The 13,152-nt window shown below is 36.5% G+C and overlaps 1 protein-coding gene across 12 annotated transcripts in view; it reads left to right on the top strand.

Annotated features, from left to right (window-relative positions):
• LOC115225588 (coiled-coil domain-containing protein 171) overlaps positions 1 to 13,152 on the top strand; it is a 268,237-nt gene that overhangs the window by 96,111 nt on the left and 158,974 nt on the right. For 11 of the 12 annotated variants that reach the window (XM_036498806.1, XM_036498818.1, XM_036498816.1 and 8 more), the window contains 2 exons: positions 10,835 to 10,923; positions 12,305 to 12,336. In XM_036498806.1, the coding sequence (XP_036354699.1) occupies positions 10,835 to 10,923; positions 12,305 to 12,336 (121 nt within the window). Of the gene's footprint in view, positions 1 to 3,566; positions 3,742 to 10,834; positions 10,924 to 12,304; positions 12,337 to 13,152 lie in introns of those variants that run through there. The other variant, XM_036498822.1, reaches the window with a different exon arrangement.

Below are 13,152 nucleotides of genomic sequence, written 5' to 3'. Positions count from 1 at the left end.
TGATGTTAATGATTTACATATTTGGCCCTGAATGTTTGATTATCAGGGAGTTGTTGATTCAGTTGAGTGGTAATATTAATATTTGTATAGCAATTAAGAATTTGAAGACGGAGAAAGCTCTTGATCCATCAGGAATAACTACTTAAAATATTTGGTGGCCTAGAGATACAGCCTAGTCACTTAGTTAACTAGGTTGTTCAAGAATGTATCATGCATAATGACTGGTGTTGCAGCATTATAGTCAACTGTTACAAAGGTAAAGAAGATTCCTTAGAGACAAGCAGTTACAGAGGTATCAGATTGCTGAACCAGGCCATGAAAGTTACTTGATGAGTATTAGGTCAGCTAATTAGGAAGAGAGTTAGACAAGATAAGATGCAGTTTGGTTTTGTGTCAAGCAGAAGTACAACCAATACCCTCTGTCTTGTAAGAAAATTTTGAGGGAAAATATTTGACCAACAGTAAACCACTATACTTGGCTTTTCTCATCCTGGTAAAAGTCTTCAACAGGATCCTTTCCTTCATGATCTGGTGGTCATTGGCTAACTAGGAGTAGATGAATGGCCAGTGAAAGTCATTCAAGCCATATACAGGGATGCTGTCAGTAAGGTGAGAGTACAGCAATAAATTCAGTGCGCAGTTAGAAGTTTACAAGTCTCCTCTAATTTATCATAGTCTTCCAGGCTGTAATAGAAGAGTTTAAAACTGATTACCCATGAGAATTCCTTTGTGCTGATAATCTTGTTCTTATAGATGAATTTCTAGTAGAATTATAAAAGAAATTGTAGGTGTGAAAGCAAAACTTGGAGAAAGTTCATTGTGCAATTACCTCTTTTGGTAGCAAAATCCCTTGTTTTCAGAGTGAAAGACAGCTTATATGATGCTTGAATACAAACATGATACATGGCAGTGAAGTATGGGCCTTGAATGCAGAGGACTTGCAAAGATGTGAAAAGTGAAAATGTATGTTAAGAGAAAAATTAGATGTAAGAGGAATAAGATGTAATGTGCAAGAGAGAAAACTGTTACTATTATTATGTGATGCATAAGGTTGAGAACAGCTACATAAAGAAATACCAATAGTTAAATGTAGATGGAATGTATAGAAGAGGGAGACTTAAGAAGACATAGGACAAAGTAGTGAGGACCAATTTAAGATTGTTGAGCTTCACAGAGATTACAAATGACTAAGATTATAGGTGATTCACTATGCTTGAAAATACCCATTTATCTCAGGAAAAAATTAGGCTTGTGTTTATGTCCATGCACCCAGTCTGCTTCTGTTGAGACTTCCTCACAATTCATCTTTCTAACACTTGTCACCCTTCTAACTACAGCATTATTTCCTCTGCTTCTGTAAATTCATGAGAGCACATATTTCACTCACCACCTTTGTGCTCTCAGATATCCCTCTTCTTGGAACCTCTTCCTTTGTCACCTATCCCACATTCTGAACAGCATCCTTCACTACTATATTTTCCAATTAGCACCCTTTTCTCTAAACACTTCTTTCTTCTAAACACTCATATCCACCATCAACATGCTCCCTGCCTTTGTTTGTCACTCACCATATCCACTCCCAAGTGCCTCTGACCTCTGTCAATATACACTGTACAACCCTGTACCCCCAACACATAATACACTCGACATCACCTCCCAATTTTTTATCCAACAATGGTTTTATTATATTGTTACTGTTCACCTCCCCTGCTTTAAGAATTGATACTTACCACCTCTCCCTCACTGTCCCACTTCTATTTTCCTCTACCTCCTCCTCCCAAATCGAGATTTGCCATTAAGTATGCCACCACCCATCTTCACCACTCACTACATCCACTTCTATCTTACTAACTCTGTCACTCTCCTTTCACACTCTCATGAAACCAACAATCCTTTGATTCTCCACCCCTGTTCTCTCTTTATCCACTTTTTTGTTCCTTGAGGGTAAATCCTGACACCTCATCTTTTCTCCTTTTTTGGCTGGGATAGCCTTGTATCTCCTCTACAACAAGACACCTGTTCTTGTCCCTCTTTACTACATTAGCCTCTTTATACCTGGCATAAAAACCACCTCCCTCAATAATGCAGCCCCACTCAGTTGGTGGACCATGTCATGCAAGTTACTGTGTGACCTTGCCAGTGCCATGAAAATGGCACCCAGTACACTCTGTAAAGTGGCTGATGTTAGGAAAGGCATCTATCCAGAGAAATCATGCCATAGAAAACATCAGTCCTCTGGTACATCAGATTCTGTCGAACCATCTGGTCCTGCCAGCATGGAACACAGACATTAAATGATATAAGAATGTGCATGTGTGTCTGTGTGCACATGCACTTGCACAGAGGCACCACCCCTGCATTGTGGAAGCATTCTCTCTGAAAATTTTGTTATGGCATTGAATTCCAACAGAAGACCTATACTTCCATCAGCTTCTCTATTGCAAAATTTTCAAAATGCAATGTTCCAATAGCACAAGGAAACAAGGAATGACAGTTTGTTGGAACTTTTGTCTTGATGTCATACGATGGTTGTAAACAAGTATTGCTGTCACTCAAATGAAGTTGTTCATTTCCAGTTTTCCACAAAGAACATGTTTGGCTATGGGGGAGTATTATCTTGCCTAGAAATAGGTAAGAGTTGGTGATAGGAAGGACATCCAACCATTGAGAATCTGCCTTGACAAATTCCATTTGACTCTTGCAAGCATGGAAAGGAGGATGTTAAATGATAATTATTATGAGGAGATAGGATAAATGAACCAGTAATAATACCTTTGCATGAAATGTTTTTGCCCTTTATATTATATATATATCAGTGGAGGCACGTGGCTTAGTGGTTAGGGTGTCAGCATCATTATCGTGAGATTGTGGTTTCAATTCCTGGACCGGGCGACGCAAAACACTTCTTGAGCAAAACACTTCATTTCACGTTGTTCCAGTCCACTCAGCTGGCAAAAATGAGTAACGCTGCGAAGGACTGGCGTCCTGTCCAGTTGGGGAACACATACGCCATTGAAACCGGGAAACCATCCCCATGAGCCTGGCTAGGCTTTAAAAGGGCACATTTATTTATTTATTATATATATATCAAGGCTATCTCTGGGTTAAATTCTGATGTGAAACCTGCTGCTTAGATATGTACATGTTAAGATTGGAATAGTAGAAGACTCTTCCTACGGACCCCAAATGAAACATGATTTTTCTATTGTGTAATGATTGCAGCAGTAGCAGCAGCAGCAGCAGTAGCAGTAGTAGTAGTGGTGTTGGTGGTGGTGGTGGTGGTAGTAGTAGTAGTAGTAGTAGTAGTAGTAGTAGTAGTAGTAGTAGTGATGGTAATAATAATAATAATAATAATAATAATAATACGATTATCGGCAATGATAGTTATGATTGTAAAGATTTCTATTCAATTTTTAAAAATATAATTATAGACATGTCTCATGCTTCGGTTCGTCATTTATTAATAATGTATAATATATGTTCTAAGGCTATGAAAAGCAGTCTTGCAGTCAACTATCTGAGTAGCGGTGAAATAGCAAGGGAAGTAACTTCCGTCGGCTTATTACTATGCAATGTATCGGGTGTCAATTCAAGGACATTAACTCGTCTGAAATGGCAGATATACGTTTTACCATATTGAAGTGTTATGGAAGGGTAGCAATTGTCAATCTAATTTAAAGAATGTTATTATTTTGATATCATTTGTTAGATAAAAGAACAACAAAACGGAGTGACTATTTGGTAAGCAAATCTTTGAAAAGTTTTACTCTGGCTGTTACATTCAAAAGAGAATCTATATTTAAATAAATGGGTATAAAACCAGCTAAAATGACAATTTACATGATTGGTTATTGACTGCTATGCTTACTTAATGATATTGCCCTGTATCTCTGACAAAGACACTTCATTTATAATAGCTTTATCTATTTGGCTATAAATAACTATCACTGAATGACAGAGCACTTCAATGTGCAGTGCAAGACAGACTGTTCAAATGAGTGGTTTTGTTAGCTTTCAAAAGTGAGTTCATATGATTGATTAGCAAAATCGTTAATAGAATTGTATCTTATCCAAATAGAAATGTTTAGCTCCACTTACTAAGTAATGGCAATAGATTAAAAAATAAATAAATAAATCTATCATAAGGAAGTTTAGAAATATTTGAGAGGTGTACATATAGGAAATTCTGTTTACCTTAGCAGAGCATTTATTATTAAGAAACCTTAATAGTATAAAACTATTAGAGTTCTTATGCTATATTGAGAAATGTACCACAAGTCAATGGATACACTGCTGGACTTGCAAGCAAAGAAATTAATACAGCTGGTTACCTATTTCTCTTAGATAATTTAAATACCATATTTATCACTTCAGATAATATAATATAAAGATCTAAGTTCCGACAAACTATTAATTATTTTAATAATGGTAATAGATATATTTATAACTGAATACTTGGTGTCACACTACCTAACTGCTAGTCTGGAGTTCTGGTCTTGTTGTATTGTTTGCATTTATCCACTAGTTGCTTCAGTGAGCCTCACTGCTATCATTACTGATAAATAGATTGTTGTTTCATGATCGAATATCTACATTTTTAGATTTATCACTCTCATATCATATAAAACCTAATAATGTTTTGAATAACAAAAATTGTAAAGATGATGTAACTTCTTGTAAAAGTATTCCAGAAATAGCACTTGTCTAGCCATTCTTTTTACCAAATATTTTCAATTATTATTTCTGTAATATCCATTGATTTGTCTTAGTTTTATTTTTACTGAATATCAAATGAGTTTATAAGAAGAATGCTATTTTCTACATTCTCTTGTGCTTGTTTTTGCAAGGATTCCCTTTGCCTTTTACTATGGTTAATCTAAATACCAAAACTATACTATCAATTCAGTCAAATACATTATACTTTGTATGTAATTAAAAGAAATCAAAATGTAAATTACCTCTTAAAAATGAAGTTAAAAATTCATTTGTAGTTTGTAATTCCATTATATATTTAGAGTACCTGGTTATTATGACTGTAATAATATGGTAGCGACTATAATATCTCTATGTGTGGATATATACAAATATTGACATTATTGTTGCTACAATTTTTAACTTTCCCCCAATATCATCCTGTGCTCTATAACTAATTTCATTAGTTAGATACTAACTGAAACAGTTGATATCTTCACTTACCAAACAACATCTGTCAATGTTTTATAACCAGTTCTGTTTGTTAGTACTAACAGAGATAGACAGGTTCATTCACTATGCATTTTCCTATGTTCTATAACCAGTTTTATGAGTTAGGTACTAAGAGAGATAGTAGGTATCATCCTCTCTCCAGATGTTTTTTAATTGGTTTGGTCTGGAGAAAGTTATGTCCATGGCCTTTGCAGACCATTGAATTTGGAGCAATAGTTGCAAGTTGATGGCTGCAGTAGGTTCATGGATAGGGCCAGGATTCCAGATGGCTGGTATCTGGGGCTGGGTGGATTGGTTAGTGCAGTGCTATGAGGGTAGACACAATATAAAGGGATGAGAAGGTATGAGACAAGTTAGTTGAGAATGTCTGAGTGGGTGTAATACACGAACAGGCTACACTAAAGAATAGATTCCTCTGCTATAGCATTAGAAAAGGCTCAGAGATAGAGACAATGAGAGAGAGAAAGAAGAGCCTGTCTATAGACCAGAGGCTAGAGTGTGTTGGGAAGCAGCTTTAAGCAGATCAATTGAGTGACCTTGGGAGATGTAGTCTAAGATGTCTGGTGTGTAGCTGCAGCAGCATCCATGATGTGGGATCAGTTCACCATTTGAATTTTGTAGAGGATTCTTTTTCTGGCCTTCAAGAAGATAACCAGTCTTTGAGGTGCAGTCTTCGCTTTGTTTTCACCAAATAATTTTTCAAGGGCAATGACCTACTGGTGAATGGCATAGGAGAGTAGGTTGCCAGGAGATCTGGTTTAACAAAAGTCATTAAAGATTCAAATTGTTAGAGAAGCTTGTTATTAGTTAATGTCTGTCTCCAACTCCTTTCAGATTTTGGAAGTGAATGCAGTGAAATTTAAATGGAAAAACATGTTGCATTAAACTACATAACATTAATTTTCTTGTTGAATACTACCTTTTCTGACAACTCAATCATGAAAATATCATGTGATGTATTTTGTAGTTGCTCATGGGAAACACATTCATTAATCATTATGGTAGAGGTTGAGTGTTCAAGATAATTTCATTGATAAATGTGATATTGATGTAATACCTAAATTATCTGAAAGGACTACTTTATCAAAATTTAATGGTTAGCATCTGAGAGAAGTTAAGGTTGTCATTGATAGCAATATTTCACAGAGGAATCCAGTGATTGCTAATTTTGAAGGCTTTTATAAATTCATTTGTTGTTTATGATGAAAGAAGAGTTAATGCTGATGATTGTTGTGGTGGCTGAAATGCTATTAGTAATAGTTGTTAGTGAATTTAGTAAGAAGAAGAAAGGGAAATGTTTGAAAACTTACTGACCTTCTCAGATCGATGAAGTTCAGTTTGATTATCAAATGGCCTGTGTTTGAAGGAAAAATCACAGACATGATATCAGGTTACCACAAGCAGGGAGAGATCAGTGTGTGTAGTGCAAATTCTGGTGGTTTGGACACACACGAGTAACGAGGTGAAATGGTAGGTGGAACAAATTGGGTTGGGCAGAGATGGTAGATAGTTAGCAGAAGAGTAAAAACTACTGTAGTGGGGATAAGAGTGAGAGAAGAATGACACATTGCATCAATATGCCAGTGGTTAGAGCAGACAGATTTTTATCAAAATGTCTGTGTGTGTGATTGCCTTCTTATCTCAGATATATATAGACAGTACTATAATGTGAGTTACCCCTGTACCTTGCATATGGTCAACAACTATTTAAGGCTGAGGTATTTTCTGGCCATAAAGAAGAAACCAAGAGTGTGGTACAGTCTCAGTTATGTTATAGATGGTGATCACTTTGAAAGAACACCAGAGATTTATGAGGCCTAATACAATGACAGCTGTAAGATATAAGTTCATTCCTTGTCAACGCCATTAAGGTTATACAGTGCGGAAGTCAGAGTAAGTTTTATCCAGTTTGCTATCCATTTTGATTGCAAACTAGATGAATCTTGATAGCATTTGCAGAGGAGGTAACTAAGAACAATTTTAGCTTTGTTAAGAGTGAACTTTTTTATTTTTTATTTTTTTTTTTTTACTTTATCTGAATTGGTACAGTTAGTAAACTTGATGATGTATTGTTTGGTACTTCAACTTTGATAAATTGCAGTAAGAAAGCAAAAAAACAGAGTTTGAGGAATCTGATAGTGGTATTCTGTATAGGCAGAAATTGTTTAGGAGAAATTCATGACTTTAAATAAGTGTGTATTATGTGGGGAAGAGAAACAGCTGGTGTTTTAGGACTTACTGTTTGTCTAAGAGAGAAAAGTATCACTAGTTACTCCTCCTCACAGACTAATATGTCCAAATTCATGAATTTTACCATGCATCTCAGTTGTGCTAAAGTCTTCTCATGTTTCTTTATTCCAGAGTTGATTGAATAAAAACCAGTCATACACTTTGTTGTGTCAGCAGAATATACTACTATACTTATACTACAGTAGTATAGCAGAATTGTACTGCCATACCACCAAGTAGTATTTGCTACTGAATAACATTAGTACACTGTTATACTACTGAGTTGTGTACAGGTACTGCTGTATTACTATGTAGTATACTAGTGTGTATGTGCCAATGAAGGCCATGCACAACTCAGGCTATCATAATAGTCTATAGCAAAAAATGAAACACTGAGGCTCTACCTGGTTGGAATGCCAGTCTGTCACAAGGTTAAATCCTGATACTCCTGATACTCATTTTCATCTAAGTGGACTGGTGCGATGTGAAATTAAGTGGCTTGCTGAAAGACACAATGTGCAGCCTTCTTATTAATAACTGCATTGGGTTTTCCAAGTAAACTGACATCTAACTGTTCAAAGAAGACTTCAAAAGTAATTTATAGCAACTTCTCTCAAAGATGGACAAAATTTGGCATTGTTGTGTTATCAAGTATCTGCAGAAAAAGGGTTTAGCCCCTAAGGACATTCATGCTGACATGCATGCTACATTAGGGGATGAAACTACATGCTTATCAACAGTGCAAAAGTGAGCAGCCAAAGGGAGAGTCTTGAAGCAACTGCTACCACCAAGGAAAACATTGATTGTGTCCACTACAAGGTGATGGATGGCAGGTGGTTGACTATAAATCAAATAACCAGTGCTATTGGCATATCCTGTGAGATAGTTGAGAATATTCTGCATAATGAAGGTTTCTGCTTGGTGAGTGCCATGTCTTCTGACACCTGATCAAAAGTGCACCAGTCTGATTGCAACATGGGAAAATCTGACATTGTTTGAAACAGATCCCGTTTGTTTCCATGAATGTTTTCTAACCCAGAATGAGTGTTGGGATTGTCACTTTCAGCCAGAGACAATCCATGCAGTGGAAACACCCCTCCTCACCTGCTCCAAAGAAGGTCAAGGTTGTTTCATCTGCAGGGAAGATGGACTCAGTTTTGGGCTATGCAAAAAGCATTGTGTTTATTGATTATCTTCAAAAGGTCCAGATTATCAATGAAGAGTACAATGTCAACTTGATGAAACAGTTACAAAAAGTTATCAAGACCAAACCCTCAGGGATACTGAGGAAAGGAGCCTTGTTTCATCAAAGCAATGCTCCAACACACCTCTTTGGTCTCAGTAACTATTGTGCATGCATGTGGCTTTGAACTGGTTGATCACCCTCCCTATCCTGGTTCAGTCCCATTTGACTATCATCTGTTCCTCAACAGGAGAAAACATCTGGCTAAGAAGCAGTATCACAGTGATGATGATGTCATATCTGCTGTTGACTTTTTTGACCAATAGGATGAAAGCTTCTTCACTAATGGGATTCAAGCACTGCAACATGGATGGAAGAAGTGTGTGAACCACAATGGGGACTACATTGAAAAATAAATCTCATTTGGCCACTTTCCATGAGGGTGTCTTGGTCAGTCTGTGAACTTTTCAGTCTGTGAACTTTTCAGCTGACCCTCATAGCATGTTGGTAGTATACTACTATATCCATTGCATATACTCCTTACCATTATACAGAATTGAAGGAGTTAGTGTTTAAACAAACTATTTCATTATTCCTATATTTAAATGGTGCTACTATGTTGGCATAGAAAGGGGATATTAACCTCTCTTCAATTAGTTTCATTTTCTAATTGTTACTCTTTCATTGTCTTCGTGATAAACTATTACTTCCTCCCTTTTAAACTTAGCTTTTGGCAAAAGTCCACTGTCCAACACACCTCAGCCTTTGATCCACAGACCTGCGACTTTCTCTCTCTGCTTCTTTTAATACAGCTGTATGATTAAAAAATTCACTTTGCAACTATTGCCCAAGTATTTCCACCCATCGCCATGTGAGTGAAATTTGGAAGATAGAAACTATGTGAAAGCTCATCTTAAAAACCATCCTTGTTTTTGAGTTGTATACTTTTATCCATCTCTTGATTTAACCCAGCAGTTTGCAAACTTTTTCAGCTTGTCGCCCCCTTGGTTCTCAGGTTACATTCCTAGTGCCTCCACCCCACTTACCATCACAGACATGGACCATTTTCTGCAGCAAATTTAAAACAACAGTATTTCACAAATAAACCTTAGCCTAATTAACCCTTTATTTTGTTTTTCTTTTACATCCATTGCCCCATGTTGGTCACCCCATTTTTTTCAACACCCCCTCTGAATCTTTCCACCACTCCCAGGAGGTGCATAACTGCCCACTTTGGGAACCACTGGTTTGACCCATTATCTGACTCTTAGGTATCTTTAGTGGAGTTCATTCTGTTGCAAACATTTAAACCAGGTCACAAATCTACAGATAACTTCCTTCCTTCTGCCACCAGTTGTGTAGGCCATGGAATGGGTTATGGATGCTGCTTGCCCTCATTACAAATACATAAAAATATTTTTAAAATGAGAAAAATTATCTCTGCTTCTCTGAAATAGTTGGCTATATACTCTCTCTCCAACCAGGCCCACTTGTCATACTCTTCACCTTCACTATATCTCCTTGAAGACTCACCTTTAAACACCTGCCCAGTCTTACTCTTCAGAACTGCAACTTTAACCATGCGGCTCTTCCTCAAAATAGTGACCTACAGGTGTTGTAGCGAGGACAACCTGCAAAGCTCATGAACGCTACTCTTCCTCCTCTGTCTTCTCTCCATAGATACTCTCCTATTGCCTTCCTTTAAAGTGTTTAAGTGCCATTCCTATATAACTATATTCTTTACTTCGATTTCTACTGAAATGACTGAATGAATAAGCTGTTAGGTAACTTTCTGCTGCAGTGATATTAAACATTATAAAAACAACAGGATATGGATGCATTTATGTGTGTGTGTGTGTGATTGTATACATTACCTCAAATTGTTGCTTAAATTTATTTGCCACCAGTCCAAATGACAAACAGTTTTTTTTTTCTTTTTCCTTTCTTCCCTCTCAAACAAAGGGCAAAAGTGGCCCAAAACATTAATCTCTACATCTACACTCCTAGCGAAATGATTTATTGAATTCTCCTATTGATACTGATGTCCAATATGATTAACATTAAAATCTGACCAATTTAGTCATTCTTTCTACAAGCCCTTTTTCTACAAAAGTCTTTATATAATTTTCTCCTGTGAAATCCTGCCACCCCATAATTCTATCATCATGTAACTTTATTTTTAATTGACAAGTACCATTTTCTTATATATTTCCATAGGAGCAAGAGTTGTCCCAGCTGAATTCTCAGAAGAGCACACTGGAATCGGAGTATCAACAAGAGAAGACAATGTTTGAGAAACAACAAGTGTAAGTTATTGAATCTTTTCTTCATACATGAGAATGAGGTAGGGAGGATATATTAAATGTTGGAAAAGCACTGGACTTTGTGATGCCAAGACATCCATTCGAGTCATTGAGAATGTATTTTTCCTTTTGGTGGGTTTCTCTCCCTAGCTGCACTTCTGAAATCTGTATTCACAATGTTTTCTTATTCTGATCAGTTGCGTGCGCGCACTCTCTCTCTCTCTCTCTCTCTCTCTCTCTCTCTCTCTCTCTCTCTCTCTCTCTCTCTCTCTCTCTCTCTCTCTCTCTCTCTCTCTCTCTCTCTCTCTCTCTCTCTCTCTCTCTCTCTCTCTCTCTCTCTCTCTCCACACACACACACACACACACACACAGAAGAAAATTCAAATTTGCTATGCTTATGACCAATGTCTAAGTGGTTCCCACTTATTAAAATTTCATATCTGGTATATTTATTCCATACTACTGGAAATTTTAATAAACAAATTAAATTTTAATTCTAAAAAGTTATAAGTAGTTTACAACATAAAATTCCATTCTTCAAGTAAGTAAAAGTTGTAACTTTTAGAGGACACTCCCCAGTGATTACAGGGGAAATGAGGTTCCCAAAACTTGTTTTGATCCCAAGAAGCTATGTCAAAATATAAATTATAGACCTCACACATTTCAGTAGATGCTGCCACAGTACTTTTACACTTCTGTCTTGATAAATTGGCTGCACACATACCAAAATGCATCTACCAGATATTTATAACCTGTTGATGCTATCTCTGATAAATGCAGATGGGCCTATCCACTTAGATAGCTAGAACTAAGCAGAACAGGCAGCGAACTAGCAGAAACATTAGCACGCCGGATGAAATGCTTAGCGGTATTTTGTCTGTCTTTACATTCTGAGTTCAAATTCTGCCGGGGTCGACTTTGTCTTTCATCCTTTCAGGGTTGATAAATTAAGTACCAGTTACGCACTAGGGTTGATGTAATCGACTTAATCCCATTGTCTGTCCTTGTTTGTCCCCTCTATGTTTAACCCCTTGTGGGCAATAAAGAAATATGGATTGGCAAGACTCAGGTCTCTGTTTATATAGCTAATTAACTAATTATATTACAGGAAAGTTCCAGAAAATTCTAGAATGTTCTTTAAAATTCTCAATCAGCTTCAACAATGAAGTTTTTCAGAAAAATAGGTAATTTCAAAATAGGTAATTTCAAAAATAGGTAATTTCAAAATATCATTACCCAAGGTAACAGACACACAATTTGAAGAGAATAATAGCCATTTTCTATAAATTTAGACAATGCAATAAATAGATAAATAAATGAATAATATTTATTACCTAGGAACAAAAAAGAAGTAAACATAGTATTATTTTTATTATCATTTCAGATCACTTACAGAAATGGTCAAGAAATATGAAGGTAAGTTACACAGCTACATGTATATCTATGTATGTCTTTAATAGATATTGGGCAGTTTCTTTGACTAAAACTGAAATAGTTCAGGAATTACTAGTGTGTCCCTTATGCAATGAATATATGCAGGTTTGTAAATCATTAACCCACTTTGATCACAGTAAACTAGTTGGAGCCAGCAATAGACTAAATATATAGAGAATGCATACCATCTCCAGAAAGATTTTTAGTTTATACTTGAATTAGTTCCTTATTTATGATACTGCATCCTATGTCAGTGATTAAATATCTCAGATTAAACTGTACTGCTTAAATTCATGTGCATTTAATATATATATATAGATAGATAGATAAAAATGGTAAGATAACAAAAGAAAGGAAGAGACCTCGATATTATGTAAATAGAGGAAGTTATCTGTAAATGTAATATGTGACAATTATTCGGTAGCCAAGATAAAACACTGAGTTTCAGATGCCAACGTGGAAATTTTTTCATAGCATTTTTCCAATGGCCGGATAACTGAAGAGATGGCAGCATGAATTTCCACCTCGGCATCCGAAACTCGGAGTTTTATCTTGGCTACCAAATAATTGTCACATATTACATTAACCCACACCCCACCCGTGCTTTCCCCACTCTGAACTCCCTCACCTCCCAACAACATCACAACACACCACCCACACACCCATCCCCACATTTTCACACCTACACATACATACACGCACATGTCCAGACCACCAGCCCTCTTTCACACGCACATACATACTCTTTTATACACACACGCACCTTCGTGTTGGGGGTCATCTTCACTTTGTTATCTC

This window comes from Octopus sinensis, linkage group LG2, assembly GCF_006345805.1.
Source record: "Octopus sinensis linkage group LG2, ASM634580v1, whole genome shotgun sequence".
In the NCBI taxonomy this organism is placed as follows: domain Eukaryota; kingdom Metazoa; phylum Mollusca; class Cephalopoda; order Octopoda; family Octopodidae; genus Octopus; species Octopus sinensis.
Note: the sequence above shows the minus strand (reverse complement) of the source record. Positions and strands in the feature narration are given on the sequence as shown.